At 44.2% G+C, this 20,694-nt stretch overlaps 1 protein-coding gene across 3 annotated transcripts in view; it reads left to right on the top strand.

The window, feature by feature from the left end:
- RUBCN (rubicon autophagy regulator) overlaps positions 1-19,999 on the top strand; it is a 52,279-nt gene extending 32,280 nt beyond the window's left edge. For 2 of the 3 annotated variants that reach the window (XM_069556534.1, XM_069556544.1), the window contains 11 exons: positions 612-819; positions 1,339-1,443; positions 10,397-10,457; positions 11,328-11,460; positions 12,342-12,487; positions 13,067-13,131; positions 14,173-14,411; positions 14,937-14,998; positions 15,446-15,599; positions 16,930-17,023; positions 17,240-19,999. In XM_069556534.1, the coding sequence (XP_069412635.1) occupies positions 612-819; positions 1,339-1,443; positions 10,397-10,457; positions 11,328-11,460; positions 12,342-12,487; positions 13,067-13,131; positions 14,173-14,411; positions 14,937-14,998; positions 15,446-15,599; positions 16,930-17,023; positions 17,240-17,418 (1,446 nt within the window). In that variant the 3' untranslated portion in view covers positions 17,419-19,999. Of the gene's footprint in view, positions 1-611; positions 820-1,338; positions 1,444-3,493; positions 3,569-10,396; positions 10,458-11,327; positions 11,461-12,341; positions 12,488-13,066; positions 13,132-14,172; positions 14,412-14,936; positions 14,999-15,445; positions 15,600-16,929; positions 17,024-17,239 lie in introns of all 3 variants that reach the window. The other variant, XM_069556554.1, reaches the window with a different exon arrangement.
- Positions 20,000-20,694: the final 695 nt, after the last annotated feature.

Here is a 20,694-nt window from a genome sequence, read left to right on the forward strand (position 1 = left end):
CAGAGGGGTATGGTGCCATTTGTCCTAAACAGGTTTTGGGTGCATAGCAATAACACGTGTGTAAACTACAATACAGAGAAGTCACCATAAAGATAAGCTCAACAAGTTCTGTCCTTGGATAACTCTTCAGGGAGCTTATGCTCCTCACTGAGTCCAAAAATACTACTGATCTTGCCTTAAAAGCTCCCTTGGGCAGAGAAACATTGAATTTTAGTCACATGACCTTGACCCTGGAACCTTAGATAAAGACTGTCCCTGAAATCAGCTTCTCTATTTTGTTCTAAGGCTCAGATATGTAATAAATAAAATGTCCCTGTAGCATTTTATGGGCTTCCCAGGTGCTACTGTTGTTAAGGAACCTGCCTGCCAGTTTAGGAAAAACTTGACTTCTCTGTCATATTTTTATGTGAAAAGTGGGACAGGAAGGCTGGGCATGGCCAGATACAAGAGCAGAGAGAACCTGGAACAGATTTTCCAGCCATCAGCTTTCTCTCCAGTGGCAGTGTGCATTTCCCCTGGGTGTTTCGAGTGAAAGCAGTAGACATCTTGGAAATTCCTTTCCACGAGACCAGTCCCTGAGGTGTCCCCTTGTTGGCGCTCTCCTTCCCCAGGAGAATGCCCACTTCAGTATATCAGAGTCCTTGATCGCTGCCATCGAGCTGATGAAGTGCAACATGCTGAGCCAGTGCCTAGAAGAGGAGGAAGGGGAGGAGGACAGTGACAGGGAGATCCAGGAACTGAAGCAGAAGATCCGCCTTCGTCGCCAGCAGATCCGCACCAAGAACCTGCTCCCCGGGTACCAGGAGATGGAGCATGGAAGTGAGTGAGGCTGTGAATGCCTGTTCCTGCCCCTTCAGGGCTTCTGGATAAGACGTGGTACCTCGTGGGCTTCCTTTGCTGTCTTTATATGTTCATATGAGATGTTACGCCCAAGCCAAGGGTTCCTCTGCTGTCAGGAAGATTTTCTGTGTTGTTCTGATTTTTTTTTTGTTTCTACTAGACCAGAGTCCTGAAATTCATCTACGTTCTACCTCAGACATAGCTTCCAAAAAATAGGTTTCTGATATGAGGAGAACTGAGGCCACTGGTTGCAGTTTTCCTTCCCAGAGAGCAGTATTTCCTGCTTATGTGAAACTTTTAAGGAGATCAAACAAGAAAGGGAAACAAGAGCTGGTTTCCATTTCCCCAGCATAACTGCCAGTCAAGCTTCTGTTTACTTTTCTATTGAAGTCCTACAGTTTGCTTTTGCTGTGACCCTAGAAAGTGTCAGATGCCTCTTTCTGTCCTGTTCATTACTGTGTTTTTTTGTTTTTTTGTTTTTTTTTTTAACGTTAACAGGCTTTCGGCTCACTTCCAGCAGCTCCCAGTTCAGTTCACGTGATTCAGCACAGTTCTCTGACTCTGGCTCTGCCGATGATGAGGTTGATGAATTTGAAATCCAAGGTATGATTTAACACTTTTCAAGGGAGCTTTCATTAACTCTTTCAATTTGGAATCATAGACCGAGAAGCTTTCTCTAAATAGGGAGTCTTCAGTATGGTTCATTATGGAATGTTGTCAGCTGTTGTAGGGATAACTTCTCTTATTAAAAACACAAAACCTATTTAACATTGAAGCAGAAAAGAACACTGAAAGAAACTGTTCCAGTGGAGTGGGCTGGCTGTTGATGTCACCCTGGAGTTTCTTCCTCAATTGCACCTTTATCTCAGACACTTGCTCTAATTCCTCCTCCTAGCAGTCCAAAGCTGGCCCACACCTACGTGAAATTAGAATCCTATTCTCTTGTGCCCCATAATACAAATGAAATTGTTTTGAAGTATTTAAAAGGAGCTTTATTATAATCATAAGAGAAAAGGGGAAAAAGAGCCCCTGGCAGGGAAAAAGCAAAATGGAGGGAAAATGTCAAGTTGTTTTTTTTTTTCAAAGTAGAGCTTTATTTTCTGTCCTGGTCACGCTAATTTGCATAGCAGAATCACAGATTCTTATGAGCTTCTGCTTAGAGAAGGGGGAGGGCTCTTATCTGGAAAGGCAGTTGTGTTAAATCAGATTGACCCATGATTAGTGGGTTAATCCATACTGAAAATCATAAATTTTTTCATCTTCCTATCAGTGCAACCAACAAATGAACAAACAGAAAACCAAACAGTTCAGGGACATAAGCTCTCACCCTCCCCATGGACTGCAGCCTTCTAGCTCCTCCGTCCATGGGATTTTCCAGGCAGGAGTACTGGAGTGGAGTGCCATTGCCTTCTCTGCCTATGACTGGAACCAAGAGTAATTTTCTTATAGAGGTGAATTGTGTCTGTAGATCTCCATTGTAACATGATGATGAATAGATCTTTTGTTGCATGAGGCTGTGACTTCCTGTTTATACCAATTTTGAGAACCCATTCAGCTCCAGATGTGGTAGCTGGGTTTCTTCCCCATTTAGAAATACAGTTTTTACATATATTTTTCCAGGTCTTTGGGAAGTCTTCCTTCTTTGTTCTCCTTAATGCCTCTGATTTCTCTTTACAACAATAATAGATAGTCACTTAAAACTTTTTTTTGGTATGTGGTTTTCCAACAATTCTCCAGTTCTCTGTACACCAACTGAATGGCCTACGTTTCAGTTGTGACACTAACTCCTGGAGTTAGCACAGGGCCCACAGATCTAGGGTTCAATCCCATGGGACGGCTCCATCTTTAGATGCTAGCTACCAGTAGGGTCACCAGGCTGCCTGTACTTCTCTGTGACCAACTGCAAACCCAAGGGTTCCTACAACTCCCCACTCAGTTTTGATAATTCAGTAGAATGACTCAAACAACTCGGGGAAGCACTCTATAATTATAGTTTATTATAAAGGGTACAAATGAGTAGTCACATGAAGAGGACGTTCACAGGGCAAGGTCCCAAAGTGTCCCAAAGCTCTCCCAAACCTCATCATTATCAAGGTTCATTAAGCAAGCATGACTGATTAAGTCATTGGCCATTGGTGACTGAGATCCTGAGGTGGGGCTAAAAGTTCTAATCTTCTAATTACCTTTTTCTTCTGGCAACCAGCACCTTCCTGAAGTTGTCTGGGTGGCCCCATGAGTCATCTGATTAACTTAAACTCAGATTTAATGGAAAAGGGCTTATGAATAATAGACATTCTTATCACTTAGGAAATTTCAAAGTTTCTAAGAGCTCTATGCCAGAAACTGAACAGAGACCAATGTGTGTATATATAATATATATATAATATATGTTAATAGTATATAACAACAAAATATATAACAATTTATATATATATATACATACATACATATATATATATACACATACATACATACATACATATATATATATAGCCTAACTGTGGATATAGATTTCTAAAAACAGTGTCAGCTAGCATTTGGAGCAAAAGTCAAGTCCTGATTCCAGGAACATGTGGTACAGAACTGTCATTCTCATCGATTTACTTCCTATCTGAATACTAAAGGGCCCCCTTTTATAATCATTATTATACAGATGGTAGTGAAGGATCTAACCTGACTCACATGTCAAAGAATGGACTCTCAGTGTCAGTGGCCTTGCTGTTTTCAGGTAGCCTGTGTTAGAAGCGTGGGTATGCTCATACATGCATGTTTGTGAATGTTTGCACTGGCTTTTGTACATACCTGTGACTTGTCAGTGTTATGAGAACCAAAAGGTATAGAGAACTGTCTGGGGAAAACTGAACTTAAGCCAACCAGGAATGATTCACTTCTTTTCTTTTTCTTTAATTTTTATTGGAGTATGCTGCTACTGTTGCTAAGTCACTTCAGTCGTATATGCGACCCCATAGACAACAGCCCACCAGGCTCCCCCATCCCTGAGATTCTCCAGGCAAGAACACTGGAGTGGGTTGCCATTTCCTTCTCCAATGTATGAAAGTGAAAAGTGAAAGTGAAGTCACTCAATGTCCAACTCTTAGTGACCCCATGGACTGCAGCCTAGCAGGCTCCTCCACCCATGGGATTTTCCAGGCAAGAAGACTGGAGTGGGATGCCATTGCCTTCTCTTTTATTGGAGTATAGTTGATTTAAAAGCATTGTGTTAGTTTCTGCTGTACAGCAGAGTGAATCAGCTATACATATACAATAGCCACTCTTTTTTAGATTGTTTTCCCATGTAGGTTATTACAAAATACTGAGTTCCCTGTGCTGCGCAATAGGGCCTTATTAGTTATCTGTTTTATATATAGTACTGTATATATGTCAGTCTCAACCTCCCAGGTAATCCCTCTACCCCTTTCCTCCCAGTTACCATAAGTTTGTTTTCTACATCTGTGATTCTGTTTCTGTTTTATAAATAAGTTCATTTGTCCCTTTTCTTCTTCCTCATATGACTCCAACAGTCCTCCTCTCTGAGATTGTCCTTGTTGATCCTTCTCTATAGAGATTCTTTTAGATTAGAGGTCATTGTGGCTGATGGAGGTAATGGACAGTGTAGAAAGAAGTGGTCAGGTGAAGAAATTATAATTCAAACCTAGAGCTAAGTTACTGACACACATTTAGACAGCAAAAGTCAGATAGAATGGTATAGAAGAAGCTGCCAGTCTTCAGAGTTTTGAATTTGCAGAGCCAGCTTTCAGAAATCTACCTCTTCTGGTACTTTGTTTACAATTAGGACTTACTGCTGCAAATGTTTGGTCTTAGTAACTGCCTTATGATCCAAACAAGTAGACTTTCTGTAGATGGGGTTAACCGAAAACAAGTAGCACTTGTCTGTTCAAAGTGGCTTTAAAACACACAAACAACAAAATTCGGGCTTTTATTAATTTAATTAACAGTTAATTATTTTATTAATTTTTAATTAGCAGTTTAATATTGTCAGCCACTTGAGTTTGAAATAATCATATGTATAAGATTAAATTAAGATTTAGAGAAATAAAAGTAATTAGGTACCTTTTACTTCTAAACTGTTATAATTTATTCTAACATAGTCTTACTTGAGAAGTAACAATCCTAAGTCACTTTTTGTTTTTGTTTTTTTTTTGGCCACGCCTTGTGGCTTATGGCATCTTAGTTACCTGACAGGGATTGCACTTAAGCCCTGGCAGTGAAAATTCTGAGTCCTAACCACTGGACTGCCAGGGAATTCCCCTAACTCACTTTTAAACTGGTTTCTGGGACTTCCCTGGTGGTCAAGTGGTTAAGATTTCACATGGTTTCAATCCCTGGTTGGGGAACTAGGACCCCACATGCCGGGTGACAAAAGAACCAAAAATCAAACCAAAAAAGGGGTTTCTGATATGTTCACAACCAAAGTCCTTTGCATGTGCATTTACTGACTGTCAGCTACTTCTTAATTAGAGCATATTCAATCTGCTTTAGCCAGAAAGCATACTTTTATTTGGTCTTCCTAGCATTCTTTCTTCCCCCATTTTGGGTGCTTTAAAGTATTTTTTATAAACCAAGAATATGAAATATTTTTCAACTAAAATACTACTTTTTCTTGTGACTCACCATCCCACATATTTTGAGGGCTTGGTGGGAAAGCAAGTGTCTCCAAAGTAGTGATTTAACTTTCTACACACAGATTCCCAATTATGAAAGCATAATTTGCAGTTCGTTTTTCTCTGCTCTAGGTTTCCTTATTGCTTTCTGTTCTTTCTTATTTGTTTCTGATCTTTAAGCAAGTTTATCACTAGTACAAAAGTCTTTCTAAAAAGTGTCAGTATAGTTCTCATTAGCAGTCTTTCTGATCATGTCTAGAGGTTTCTTTTTGATCACCTTGGGTAATATATGCTATTGAAGGGTCTCTTTGGATTCTATCAAAGGAAGGTTAGTTAAGCACCATACTGTAGACATCATCTATGGTAAATACTCTGCATAATTATAATACTTTGATTAAAATGATCACTTTCTTAGATCCTATTTCAGCAAGTAGACCTTATGGAGCCAGAAGTGTTTGTGAAGGAAATAAATTTGAAGGTTACTTCTTCCTTGCAGCAAAGTGGATATAAACCTGTAATCATAGAAAGCTTATTCATAGAAAGCTTTGTATTCATAACATCTATTCCATTTTTTAAAAACAATCTTACTAAGGAATAATTACATATCAAAATCCACTCACTTTAAGTATACAACTCACTAAGTTTTAGTAAATGTACCAAGTTGTCAGCCACCACCGTATTCTAGTTTTAGAACATTTCCATCATCCTCAGTAAGATCCCTCTCATGCCCATTTATAGTTAATTTACCATTTATAGTTAATTTACATTCGCACCCCAAGCCCCAGTCCACCACTAATCTATCTCTATAGAGTTGCCTTTTCTGGACATTTTGTATAAATGCAGTCATACAGTATGTGATCTTTTGTGTCTGGCTTCTTGAACTTCATCTGTTTCTTCTGATGGTATCTGCCAAATTGATACAATATCTTTCACAGACTCCTGATCCTAGGCAATTTTCTCAATTTCTTTGGTTTTTCAGGTTTTGAAGTTCCGTTTTTTCCTTCCTTCTTCCTTTTCCACTGCAACTTCATCAGTTCTTCTTTAATCTTCCTTTTTCTAGAATTTCAGTCTTCCGTGTAGATGTACCTAGTCAGGGTCCATTCAGGAGACAGACACCACATGACAATTTGAATAGGGAAAATTTAATATAAAGAATCATTAACTCTAGTGGGGGATTGAAGTAATGGGAGACTGGCTCATAAGGAGTAAAGAGAACTCTAGGGAATACAGGGATAGCAGATATAAGCAGTAGTCACCATCTCTAGGGCCGAAGTAGAGGCCACAGGGAGGGAATGTAGAAGAGAGCCATACCCTCAAGGCTGAGGTCCAGGCCTCCTTGCTCACTGGATGGTGGAGAAGTTCTCTGAAGCTGCAGAGCTGCCCTGAGAGTGTCAAGTGATGTTGTTCATGAAAGCTGCCATGCCAACAGCCCTCACCAGGAAACCATTCTCTGGGGTGCTGGGGGAGGCTGCCCCCAGGGAGTGGTGTTCCTCAGAACTCAAGGGGTGTTGGGGGAAGGGGAAGTGGTTCATGGGAGGTACCAGGCCTGCAGCACCTGCTCTGAAGCTTTCCCAGGAGGTGCAAGGGAAGCCATTTATGAAAAATACCACCAGTGGCACTCTGCTGCACAGCCTTCTGAGGCCATGCTTACCCTGGGGAGTCGCTTGCACTATAGGAGTCTGCTTAGGGGAGCATACCAGAAGCAGCGAGAGAATCCCCTTCCTCCTCTAGTGTTTCTCCAGTGCCCTCTGCTGGCAAAAGCTTAACAGTGTGCCAGCTGGCAAAAGATGAATGTTTTCAAGTCCAACTCCATTATCACAGAGCAGACAAAAAGAAGGGCAGATATGGAGCCGAAAGGCAATAAATTGATAATTGTCACAATATATAATGAAGAAAGTTCATGAACTATATTTTTGGCAAGTTTAAAAATTATATCCAATTCAAGGTAATCGGTTGCTCCTCCCTACCCTCCCTCTTTTAATAATGTTTTTTCTCCTTCTAAGACAAGAGTAATTGTAGTTCTCCATTTTAAAGTGTTTCCTCTTGAATCAGCAGTTGCAGAAAATTCATTAGAGTTGGATTTCTGAATGTTGGGTATCCCCCTATCTGCTGAAGGGAAAACAGGTTGAAACCCACCATCAGATTGGCCAGTAAGTTCTGAAGTTGACTCTCTTCTTGTGCCTTGATTGTTTTATCTAAAAATATGCAGATTTTACTAGGGTACAGGATTTTAACCAGTTCTTCCCTGATCATTCCAATGCCCATGTCTGGACATACAAAAATTCTTCTAATAACTTGTTGTTATTTTGTTGTTTGTTTTTATATCATTTAACTTACCCAGTCCATAATAATAGCTTTATCCTATCTAAACATCAGAAACGCTTGAAATCATTAAAGAATTGATCAATTCTCCTTAAATAATTGATAAAATTTTTCATAATTCATATCCTCACTTCCAAACTCCCATTTGGAAGGAGAGCTTCTCAGACTTCTTTCTAAAGTGCTCTCATTTGGGGTACATTTAACTCATTCAGTTGAGTAGCTTTCTTCTCTCTCTTTACTCCTTAATTATCTTAGACCCTGATCTGCTTTTACCCAGATCTTCAGCTAGTGTTCCAACCACACTAAGCTAATGGTCTGCTTGAACTGACTGGAGAGTGAGCAGGATACAGCAGAGGCCTAGTATCCGCAAGGCTTTCATGGCGCTGACGAGAGACAGGTGTGATGTCCCTTTGGTATCAGGCACTGCCTCTCTCTCTCCACTCTTGGGGTAACATCCTCACTTCCAAACTTGTGTAACCTTCTGCACTCTTGGAAATATTCATGATTAGCTAGGATGTTACTGTACCTCTGGTAAAAATGAAGAAACAGGATAAAGTATGACTTCACTTTATTTTCCAAAGACTTTTTTTCTCTCAAAGAATGTGAGGATGAAGAAGTGCTAAATAGCTTTTATGAAGACAGTGGTTTTCAGCAACCTTGAATTGTCCACCACCTCTCCTCTCTGGCATGCCATGTTTTCTTTAGTAGCCTGGCCCTCAGTAATAACTGTTAGCTCTTTACTCAAGAATATCTAAGATTTTCTCTTCTTTTTCCTTTTCTATCCTAAACAGGCTGAAATTTGCTTTTTGCTTTGAGCCAATTATTTAGGAGATATTTTTTGAAAACCTATCATATACAAAGCTCTTTGAGGGTTTTAAGGACAAGGCAAAACTTATGTACAATCCAAGGCAGTTTAGTATTACTCAGATCAGCATTGCAAACCCAGTGGTCTATCGAGGTCTGTTATTACCTAGAATTTTTTTCCCTCCAATAGCACCATTTAGAGGGCTTTCTTGATAGCTCAGTTGGTAAAGAATCTGCCTGCAATCCAGGAGACCCTGGTTTGATTTCTGGGTCGGGAAGATCTTCTGGAGAAGGGATAGGCTACCCACTCCAGTATTCTTGGGCTTTATTTGGAATTAAATACAGCACTATTTAGAATGGAATACAGACTAGCAGTATCTTGGGAAGTGGATTTGGGTGGTGCAAATTCAGAGTATATGATATACATGAACTTCTTAAATAAAATAGGATTTATTATTTACTAGTCAAAGATTTTGTTGCTGTCTTAAGTTTTTCTATGCTTTTAAAGAGCATGTGAAAGCTGAGAAGTTTCAGTTTTCCTCTCTTGTACTTATAGCTTTGAAGCCTGGCCCTCAAGGCCAGGAGTACTATTTGAATATATGCTTGTATACAGAGCACTGTATTAAGTATTTGGGGGCTAAACAGAACAATCAGACATGATCTCATTTCCTCACAAGGAGATATTATAATCTAGTGATCCATAAAAATATATATGTGTACAGAGGAAACATGAAGAACAATTGAGCAACTCATGGCCAAGTGCAAAGTAATGTCATTTAAGCCTGGTGCTCTATTTAGGGGCTTAAATGCAGTAGATTGGTCATTGTGTAGGTTTAATTAGGAAAAGGTCTTTTCATGAGGCATCAAAGGAAGTGAGGGATGAGACTTATCAGAATAGTCCTATTTCCATGACTTGAACAGGCTCTGCCTTTCTTGAACATGAATGCTATATTTTCTTCTTTCTATTAAAATTATTTGGGTAGATGAGATCTCTAGAGATTCAATCATATCATTATTAGAAACCCTCTTCAAAATTCTTTAATGTAAATAGGCTTTGGAAAGTCTGCCATAGTTTCCCATGACTGTGTTTGCAAGTTCTATAATAAAGATCATGTTGAATAGTTCCATGAAAATATGTTGTTTACCAGGCATCTCCAGGGAGTTGCCAAGCCATAGGAAAGTTCGTTTCTTCCCTGTGCCACCAGAAAGGAAGGGAGTCTTTCCATGAAACTTTGTTAAAGACATGGAAGACTTCTCACATTCAGGGGTGATACCAATAGCAGTCAGATGTTAGAAGCAAAGTTTCAATTCCAAGTACATTTAATGAGTAACCTCTGTGATCTAAATTCTGTGCTGGGTACTGATTCGATAGAGTTCTTACTTCTGAGAGTTTATCATTTAAGAGGGCTTGAGGTTTAGACGATGAGAGAGAAATTAGAGTAATTTGTCGCTGCTTGGTACAGAGTATGTCCCTGCTTGCCTTTAGAATGCTTCATTTTTTTCCTTCACTGCTTTAAACCAAGTCAGAGTTTGTGTTTCCACCTGGATTTGTAGCCACTTTGACCTTCTCTATGCTGTGTGTAATGTCACTAATTCAGCCCGGTGAACAGAACAGAGTGACCTGAACAGAGTCAAACTATAAACTGTATGTAGACCTTCACCTGACTCTGCTCCTTATCCTGCATAGAATGTGGCACCTTGCTGCCGCCCTGAGTGCTTAGCTGGCAGTAGCTTGGACTAGTGTCCATTATTATCCTTACCTCCTCCCTTTCTATTTCCTGTCCCCCTTAACTGTTGTTTCCATTTAGATTCTGACATCAGAAGGAGCACGCCCTCCAACAGCAAATCCTTCATTTCCTCTCAGTCCTTGTAAGTAGTTTTCTTTTTTTTTAAATACAACTTTGGGATATGTGGAGAAATAAACCCAGTTCTTGGCATATGGATGGAGTGGCGCCATCTGAATCCACAAAGAGGCAAGGTTAATGTGACCAGCCTACCTGGTGGTGGTGAGCCAGGGAAAGAGAGAGAAGACTGTGGGTTCAAACAGGGTGGGCTCTGGTGGAAGCGAAGCTTTCAATGTGGATTATTCCTTCTCTGATAAGTCTGATTATATCAGAGACCCCGAGAAGATGAGGTCTTAAAAGAGAGAACAGTGATCAGGATTTCTGACTATGAAATCAGATTGTCTGAACAGGTTCCCCATAGTAGACTCAGCTAGAGGAGATAGAAGCTCACATGGGAGCAGCAATAGTCTTTAGAGTCCACAGAGCAGTTTGACTCTCTCAACTTTGTAAACAGGTGTTGTCATTCCCATTTTGCAGTTAAAGAAATTGAAGTTTAGGGCTTCCCTGGAGGTCTAGTGGTTAAGACTCCACGCTTCCAATGCAGAGGGCATGGGTTTGATCCCTGGCCAGGAAACTAAGATCCCACATGCCGTGTGGTATGGCCTCCAAAAAACAAAAGTTTAGAGAAAGGATTTGACACAGAATTCTTGACCAGCATTGTCATGAATGCTAGTAAATGGTACCTGAGCCCAAGTCTTAGAACTCTGTGTGGACCATTGTGTTTTCCACTGTACACACAAGTCTGAAAATGATGAGAAAGAAAGCTTTGTGGCCTGGGGTGGCTGTGAATGTTCTCTCAGCCTGGAAATCACTGTGTAAGTTGTCGGGTTCTAAAGGGAGGGCTCCTATCCTCCTGTCTTCCCTGTTCAGCCTCCCTTGACTCTCTCCACTTCAGCTCCCACTGCTTCCTGCACTCCACGTCTGCTGAGGCAGTGGCCATGGGGCTCCTGAAGCAGTTTGAGGGGATGCAGCTCCCCGCCGCCTCGGAGCTGGAGTGGCTCGTTCCAGAGCACGATGCCCCTCAGAAGGTAGGTTCTTCAGCTCTACTTCTCTACCCACCGCCCAGCCCCAGGAGGCTGTGAGCCTTCCTGATATTGTTCTTCTTTGTCATACATCCACTGTTTAGCATGAATGTACTTGTTTCCTTCCTGACTCGTAGAAGCCTTTCACTGCAAATGTGTGGAATGAATGAATGAAGGCGTGTGTGCGTGCTTGTCTTGGGCTTCCCAGGGTGGCACTAGGGGTAAAGAACCCACCTGCCAGTAAAGAAGACATAAGAAACACAGGTTCGATCCCTGGGTCAGGAAGATCCCCTGGAGGAGGGCATGGCAACCCACTCCAGTATTCTTACCTAGAGAATTCCATGGACAGAGGAGCCTGGCGGGCTGCAGTCCATAGGGTCTTAAAGACCCAAGACATGACTGAAGCGACTTAACTCATGTGTATGCCTACCTACATGCCTATGCATGTAGGTGGCAGCTCCTTCCCTGTCGTTACCGCACACGACTGCTCACTAGACCTGGGGCAGCACACCTGAGCTGTGACCACCTTGAGACCCTGGAAGAGTATCTGAAAGAACTGAAAAAAGGTTCTTCTTTGCTCTACAGTTAAGTAAGGCATGACACACCCTGGTGCACCAAAAGGCCCAGGGTGGGCTCAGGGACAGCGTTAGCGAGAGGCGCCACCAACTGGGGTGCTGTTTCCATTCCTTTAGATTCTTGAAGCCCAAGGTCCTCACTTCTAATAGCCTGGTCCCTTATTTATTTTGAGGCCAAGGTTCCATGAAGCCCTTGCTTAGGTGTTTCTGAGAAGTCTTTCATTAATTATGTTTCTGTTTTGGTCAGAAGGGTCAAGTGAATGTATTCCCCAGACTGTCCATGGAAGATCACCCTGTGCTTTACTCCTGCAGCTCCTGCCCATCCCTGATTCACTGCCCATCTCCCCAGATGATGGGCAGCATGCTGACATCTACAAGCTGCGTATCCGCGTTCGCGGCAACCTGGAGTGGGCGCCACCCCGGCCACAGATAATTTTTAATGTTCATCCAGCCCCAACGTGAGTTGTCAGGGGCTGTGCCCTTTGGAAAACAGATACTTTCTCTGTGGGTTGTCAGAACTGTCTCCTTACCCTCTTCTCTCTACCTGTAGCTGTACCTCCCACACAGCTTCTAAAAGGCAGAGGGAGAGGATTATCCTTCTTGTCTGCAAGTTTTACTCTTAGACCTCCCATTCTTTCCTAGAGCTAACTGGAAAAGAGGTCGTTTATCACTGGTCTCCCAACCTGTTGCCTTCCTCCCAATAGTTTTATGAACTGTTTTCTTCCCCCTCCCTTTTAAGAGGGAGGGATGCTTTTCTTTCCTTTTCTCTCCTCTTTATTTGTCATTTCTTATATTTGTACAGAAAGTGTGGCTCATTATTGGGGAGAATCACTGCCTAGGCCTAAATTCTAACCTTGCCATCCTTGCTTTGAATGGGCTCTCCCAATAGGCTTGTTTTGTCCAACTCTTAAAAACAAATAGGTGAATTCCCCTCCCTTCCCAGCTTCCGGGAGACCTGTGTTTGTGTCCTCACCCTGTACATCACAGAGGCCTCATAAAGCTGGTATCTGCAGCCCCTTTCCTTCCCCTTCCTTCAGGAGGAAAATCGCCGTGGCCAAGCAGAACTACCGCTGCGCAGGTTGCGGCATCCGGACTGATCCTGGTGAGTGTCTTCTCTGACCCTCATGCCCCCTCCAGGGGCTTCACTCTCTCACACACATGGGCAAGGGAGCTGGTCAGAGGGGCAGTAAGAGGAGCTAACAGCACCGAACGGGGGAAAGGCAAAGAAGGGGCCTGGAAGAGGGAAGGGGTAGGACCAGGCAAGAACACTAGTAATCAGAGGGAAATGGTTTCTAGAAGCCCATTCCCAGAGAAAATTGTGTACAGTAAGTGCCCTACATAGAAGCCTTTGAGTTGTGGACTTTCAAAGGTGTGAACACAAGTTCACATATCCAAGCACGGAAGTCCACGTGTCTGGTGTACGTTGTCACAGGCTTGCATCCTCTACAAGTGGCTGTGCTTTTGTGTGCTTTACTGTTCAGTGCTGTATAGAGTGAGTTTCCCTGCTGCCTCAGCAGTAAAGAATCTGACTGCCAACACAGGAGACGCGGCCTTGATCCTTGGGTTGGGAAGATCCCCTGGAGAAGGGAATGGCAGCTCGGTCCAGTATTCTTGCCTGGGAAATCCCATGGACAGAGGAGCCTGGTGGGCTAAGTGAGTGGGGTCACAAAGAGTTGGATGTGACTGAGTGACTCAACAACAGCTGTATAGAGTACAGTAGTACAGTGTCTTTACTTCAAGCCCAGGATGTCCAGAGCAAGCATAAAAGCAGCAGTATATAGCTGATTGTGTTAGTTGGATACCTTGGCTAACTTTGTTGGGCTTATGAACAAGCTGGACTTAACAAACATGCTCTCAGAATGAAACTTGTTTGTATGTAGGGGACTTGCTGTACTCTCAGCCAGGTTCTTGGAGACTGGATCTTCCCAACTTGGCAGCGTTCGTTTCCTCAGTGGCTTCCAGTCTGGGACACAGAAACCACAGGCCTCACTGTATGGGTTTCTCCTGGCTTTGGGAACTCAGACAGAGGTGGTTGGATTCCACCCACCAGCCATCCTTCTAATTCAAAAGGAACAGCAAGGCTACCTCACCAGCTTATAGTTGGGAAAGCTGCCTCTGACCTGTTGACCTTCTGTTTTTTCAGATTACATCAAGCGGCTGCGGTACTGTGAGTACTTGGGCAAGTACTTCTGTCAGTGCTGCCACGAGAATGCCCAGATGGTTATCCCCAGCCGCGTTCTACGCAAGTGGGATTTCAGCAAGTACTACGTCAGCAATTTCTCCAAGGACCTGCTCATTAAGATCTGGAACGACCCTCTCTTCAATGTGCAGGACATCAACAGTGCCCTCTATAGGAAGGTCAAGCTGCTCAATCACGTCCGGGTGAGACCCTCGGAAAGGTCACGGCCTAGATTACCCCCTGTTCTTAGCAGTTTCCCAAGATCACCACAGTCCTCTCTGTTGTCATGCAGAGCTGTAACCATCTTATCATTCTCGCTCTCTCTATGCACTTTCTCTTACCATTTCCAGAGTGTCTAGCTAGTCTCAAACCTGGCGAGGCAGCTCTAGAGTTAGCATTCGATGGCAAAAGCAGGATTTCTCCCCTTCACTGAAAATATTAAGTGAACAGAGAAGAGGGTGTCAGGCCAAAAGTTTGGATTCTGGATTTTTCAGCGGCTCCCAGCTGTGTATGTGATTTGGGCAGACCTAGCAAAGGGCCTTCCCTAAGTGGGGGTCATTTTGAAGCATATTGTTGAGTTAAAGGTATGGAGAAAGGCCTGGCACTGGTTACTGCATGCAAGCCTTCTAGACCTGCAGGGTTTAAAGGCAATCTCTTTCTGATGGTTGTTTCCCTCTCCATACCCCCTCTGACCCCTCCACCCACCCCCACAATGCCCTTCTCTTCAGCTGCTGCGGATCCAGCTCTGTCACATGAAGAACATGTTCAAGACCTGCCGACTGGCCAAAGAGTAAGTCTTGATGGAGGCCACAGACCTCTGGCTCAGTCAGTGTCTCTGGAAGAAACGTGTCCCAGCAGTTGGCCCTTGTTATGTAAAGCAGGAGAGTAGGGGGATCATGCAGAAAATTCTAGAAATAGTAAACAAGAACTACAGCAGTAACTATGTATCCTTCTCTCTGGAAGGGGTACTCTGGTTATTCCATCCAGGGTCAGCCCACCACTCTTGGCAAGCTGATGCGAGTCACTCTGCAGAAGGGCGTAGAAGTCACTTCACCCTCCAGATGCCTGGTTGTAGGGAGGGTTGGGGTAGCCTAGGTGGGCTGGGTGTTACCCACCTTCATTATTTCTAGGACCCTTCTCATCCCTAACCAGCTTCTGGATAGAAATCCTTCTTCTCTGATGGGCCACACAAAGCATTCATTCTCTGCCTCTGCCCACTTCCCCTCATTTCCTGCAGGCTTCTGGATGCCTTTGACACTGTTCCAGGCCACCTGACAGAGGATCTCCACCTGTACTCACTGAATGACCTGACTGCCACCAGGAAGGGGGAGCTGGGGCCCCGGCTTGCTGAGCTCACCAGGGCAGGGGCTGCCCATGTAGAGCGATGTGTGGTAAGAAACTCTTGCTCCAGCACGCTGCAGGGCCCTTACTTAGGGATGTGAAGAGGAGCGTGGGTCCAGGGTTCATGCTGTTGAATTCCAGGAAGTTGAGTTGGCCTGTTAACACTGTGAGAGAAACTGCACAGGCTTGCTCTCCCCAGGGTTGATGAACAGCTAAATCACCCAGATCTAAGGAATCTAGAACTAGAAGAGGATGTGGTGTTGGCATTTTTCCTGGGAAACGGACAGGACTAAGTGGGCCTTCACTAAAGAGTTGCCCTGATGTGGGAGGAGGACCCTGGATTAGACTCAGAGGACAGGGTCTTGTCTTAGCATTTTCGGTCACTGTGACCACAGGAAACACCACAGGAAGATCCCCTGGCGAAGGGAATGGCAATTCACTCCAGTGTTCTTGCTTGGAGCATGCCATGGGCAGAGGAGCCTGGTGGGCTACAGTCCATGGGGTGGCAAGAATCGGACATAACTTAGCTACTACACCACCACCACCACTGTGTAAATTTAAATATTCTGTAGATGCAAGTTATTATTGTTCCTGATCTATCCAACATAGCAGAAATGCCATTTTTAGAATTCCCCGTCTTAGAACATGTCCAGGCTGTGTTGCTGCAACAGTCCCAGAATTAGAACTTAAAATGGGGCACATGTAGAGCTCCTGTGTAGCAGGGGGAGTTGGAAAGACTTCACTATAACCTGGCCCAAGGCTGGATATTATTTTGGAAAACTGTCCTTGCCTTTACATTTCATCTTAATTGGTTTTGGTTCCCATTTCAAAATAAAATCATTACCCACACTGGAATTGTTACTTTAGGAAGCCCTTTGTGGCCCCATTCCTTCCTTCTTGTCATCTCTCCTTTGAGAACCACTCTTGTAGCTGGAGTTTCTCAAACTCGTGCCTTTCTTGTCTCCATCTTAAAACTTTGTCTGACACTACCCAGCCTGGGCCCAATTTGGCTGTCATGCTAAGTCCAGCTCCAGTCTCTTTCCTGAAGGTTGGAGAATACTTTGGAGCCCCTCACACGTGTGTGCTCAGTTGCTCCAGTCATATACAACTCTTTGAGACCCCATGGGATTTTCCCAGCAAGAATACTGGAGTGGGTTGCCATGCCCTCCTCCAGGGAACCCTCACGACCCAGGGATTGAACCCGTTTCTTCTGTGTCTCCTGCACTGCAAGTGGATTCTTTACCACTGAGCCACCGGGGAAGCCCTTGGAGCCCCTCAAGTCTTGTTTATATTTTGCTCCTCGCCTCTCTTGTATTCACCCTCTTGGCCAGTTCCTGGTGAATTTTGCCTCCTTTTTCTGCCTGTCTGTATCCTCCCCAGCTCTGCCAAGCCAAGGGCTTCATCTGTGAGTTCTGCCAGAATGAAGATGACATCATCTTCCCCTTTGAGCTCCACAAGTGCCGGATCTGTGAAGGTGAGAGCTGGTGCCCAGCATGGGACAGAGCCCAGGGCTTATTAATTTCCCGTCAGCTGCCCCTGTTAACAGAAGCTGGGTTTGGTTCAGCAGCTCCCTGTGTCTCACCACAAGTACACTAAGCCGTGGCTATAGGAAGGGTCCTGGCAGTGACCTGCTTCCAGCCTGAGATGACACAGATTGTTCTCTTCTCTCTCCCCTTCCCAACCTGAACAGAGTGTAAAGCATGCTACCATAAAACTTGTTTCAAGTCTGAGAGCTGTCCCCGCTGTGAGCGGCTGCAGGCCCGGAGGGAGCTGTTGGCCAAGCAGAGCCTGGAGTCCTACATGTCCGACTACGAGGAGGAACCCACCGAGGCCTTGGCCCTGGAGGCCACCGACCTGGAGACCACCTGAGAAAGCACGGAAAGCGCTCTTTCTAGGGACGAGGGTCACATATAGTGCAGAACTGAGCCACCCTCCTAAGGACTTTCCCCACTTGGTTTTATCTTTTTTTTTTTAACTTATCATCATTATTAATTTTTATGATCTGTCTAATGTCCATGTGTATTCAATCTTATATAGGTTGGTGGGGTCCAGTCTGTTGTGACAATTTGCAGGTACCAAGCATTTCCATCAGAGCTGACACATGGGTCCCTAAGTGAAGCTTCCAGTGCCTCTGTTAGGGGAATGAACAATGAGACCCAATTCTTCCGACATCCATGGCCTTCTCCACTTGGACCAGATCTGGTTTCAGCTGCATCTCAAGAATCATTTCCAGTTTTATTTTGTTTTAATTCTGGAGCTTCTGAGCCAGGCATTTCTCAGCGAACTCACTTCTCCTTTGCTGCTGAAACAGGAGGGTGGAGTTTTCTCTCTCCCAGTCCTGGAACAGGGTCAGACCCTGAGGAGAAGCATCAGAGAATGGGACTGCGCCACGGGCATTCTTATGTAGGTGCTTCTGAGGCCATAAAAACAGCGTTACTGCTACCTTGGACTCTTCAGACACCTCGAAGAGGCAGTCATAACTTTCTTGTATTTTAGGCATAGATGATATCACAGGCTGACTTTCTTTATCTACCCTGGGGGACTTGACACAAAGACCAGAACTGATACTTAGACCAGGACTATTTCAAGCATAAGTGAGGCCACAAGTCTTGTTTAAGGAGCATTTGTTCCGTCAGAGGAGCTGTTGGCCTCCTCTTGGGTGATAAGGTCCCTTTCAGTCAACATAGCTCTGGTGCAGGTGTGACCTCTCAAGCTCAGACAAGTCCCTGGTGCCATCTTAAAGTGAGGACAGAAGCCCATCCAGCATCTCATCCATGAGTCTCTTGCCACTCTGTCCTGTCAGGAGGTCACTGCAGTTCTGAGTAGAAGCCTGGCCCAGCTCCATGCTCTCCCTTCCCTCCTGCAGTGGGGCTGGGACCCTCCCCAGCAGCTGAGCTCCTAGCTTAGTTTATTTTGTCAAAGTTGAGGTGAAAGCTTCCTGCTATTAGTGGTGTTAAAAGACTTGATAGTTTGTGGCTATGAGCATGAATGTTCCTGTGTTCTTATAATAACAAGAACCTTTATGCCAATTATGCACTTAACTCTTTAGCCTCGTGATGGTAGTATATGCAGTCATCCTTATTACTAATTTTAACACACACCCACACTCTTTTTTAATGTGTGTTTTGATGGGAAAAGTTTTTGAAGGGACCGTGTATATGTCTGTGGCATTCTTTAAGTTGCTGTAGCTCCTGACCGGTATGTAAAGCACTGGTCAGGGTCACAGCTCCAAGGGCTGGCAGCTCTGTGAACTAAAGCCCACAGCATTTTAGTTCTGGGACTGACTGCTTCCTGGGTGCCTGTCTTTCCATAGTTGGTTGCTAGTAGGAAAAAACCTGCTGTCGGCGCTGCCCCGGGAAGCTGAACAGAAAGTTGCACGTGGTTGGTGGAAGCTACTGAGTGTCTGAGTCAGAGGCAACCAGGAGTGTCACTGGAAGTAGTAGGGGCAGTAAAGTAACAGAGCTGAGGCTCCCCCGGGACAGGAGGGAGCGGGAAGAAGCTGACGTCTGGCACTGGTCCCTCTGCCTCAGACTTGGGATCTGAAGGCCATGTCCGGCTGGAAGACCCTGAGGCTGCTCTCCCTTCAGTTCATGGCAGGGGCAGAGGGGCTGGGAAAGCCAAAGCCTCCAGCCCAGCCCAGTGTTGAAGGGCAGACTAGAAACTCCCTGGTCCATCAAGGAGCTTCGGAATGACGTGAAACTCTAGTCTCGCTGAGAATTAGGCCTCAGATTCAGACTAAGGTGTTTGTGAAAATGATGAGCTCTACTTCCAGTTCTGGTTTAAATTGAAAATCCAGCTCCTTACTCCAAGGCGCTACACTGGAGGAGAGATGTCCTGTCGTGCGTGTTTCATGTAACATGGTTGAAAGGACGGAAGACGCTGACACTTTCTAAAGCTGACCTCAGCAATCTCATGTGCTCCTGGGTTTTCACTTTTTTTTTCTCCAGCTCCCCAACCCTATCCCTCCAGGTTGCATATCTGTTTTAGTGACCCTGACACCGGATACCATTTATTTATTTATTTGAGAGTAGGGGGAGAGAGGAAAGAGGATGGGGTGTTTTGAAAGCACTTTGCAACTTATTAGTATCTGAAAATCCCCGCTGTTGTGGGGAGAAGCTCCAAATGCACTGAAGAGAGTTCCTTCTGAGAGAAATAGGAGGGAAGACGTGTTCTTTTCTATAAATAAAGGGAAAAAAGAGTTTGCTTGCAAGGTGGAGACAAGATTCAAGACATAGCAGAAGAGTGGAAGGCAGATGTTTTCCACTTAAATGAGGCTGTTATTAACTCTACCAAGGCTTTAGAGCTTTTGTTGAATTCACATAAAAGGAGCAAGAGTCTAAATAGATGTTCGTGTGTGTACAACTCGTGTTCCAAACTGAGTTTCTACTTGCTGTAATTCATACACAGCCTAACATTTCATTGTCATCTTTAATAAACTAAGGAAATGAAATTCTGCTTTTTACTTGCCTATCTTGACTATCAGGAAGTGGACATGTCGAAAAATTCAGGAAATTTCTGTTATGCAAAGAACACTGGACCTTACAAGTCAGGAAAAGTGGGTTGGAATGCTTTGTCACTGACTTGCCACATGACCTTGGGCAGATTAGTTCACCATTCTAGATGTCTATGTCTTTGTGTATAAAGTACTTTGTAGCACTTTACAATGCACGGGGTGTGCCCACTACCGGTCGCCTTGGTGTAACGGCCCCCTGAAGCGAGGTAAATCTTCCTCTCCACAGCATCTGAGTTGTCTTAGATGCTTCAGTCCCCACTTCTGTGAACAACCCTCTCCGAGTTTCTCTTTCATGCTGCTGGCCTGCTGGAGCTCTAGTTACACCCTGCAGCTTTCTGAACATTTCCCCTTCAGTGTCCTTTGGTCAGCTCCAGCCAGTATGTCTAAAGCCAACGTAAATATCATATTTCCTCAAACCTAACCATTAGTCACCCTGGTTTGAAAATTAATTTCCTTCTCTTTGAGTCAGGTGGCAATTCTGACTAGGAAAGCAGTGTCTCCTCACCACCTGCTGTCACATTATGGTGATTTTTCTCTTTAAATTTCATTCCTTTTCTTAGCACACAAATTCAGGCTCTTATCTTAAATCTCAACCTTCTCCAGCCATGCCAGTCTCTCCCTATTTAATCATC

Source organism: Ovis canadensis, chromosome 1 (genome assembly GCF_042477335.2).
Source record: "Ovis canadensis isolate MfBH-ARS-UI-01 breed Bighorn chromosome 1, ARS-UI_OviCan_v2, whole genome shotgun sequence".
Lineage (NCBI taxonomy): Eukaryota > Metazoa > Chordata > Mammalia > Artiodactyla > Bovidae > Ovis > Ovis canadensis.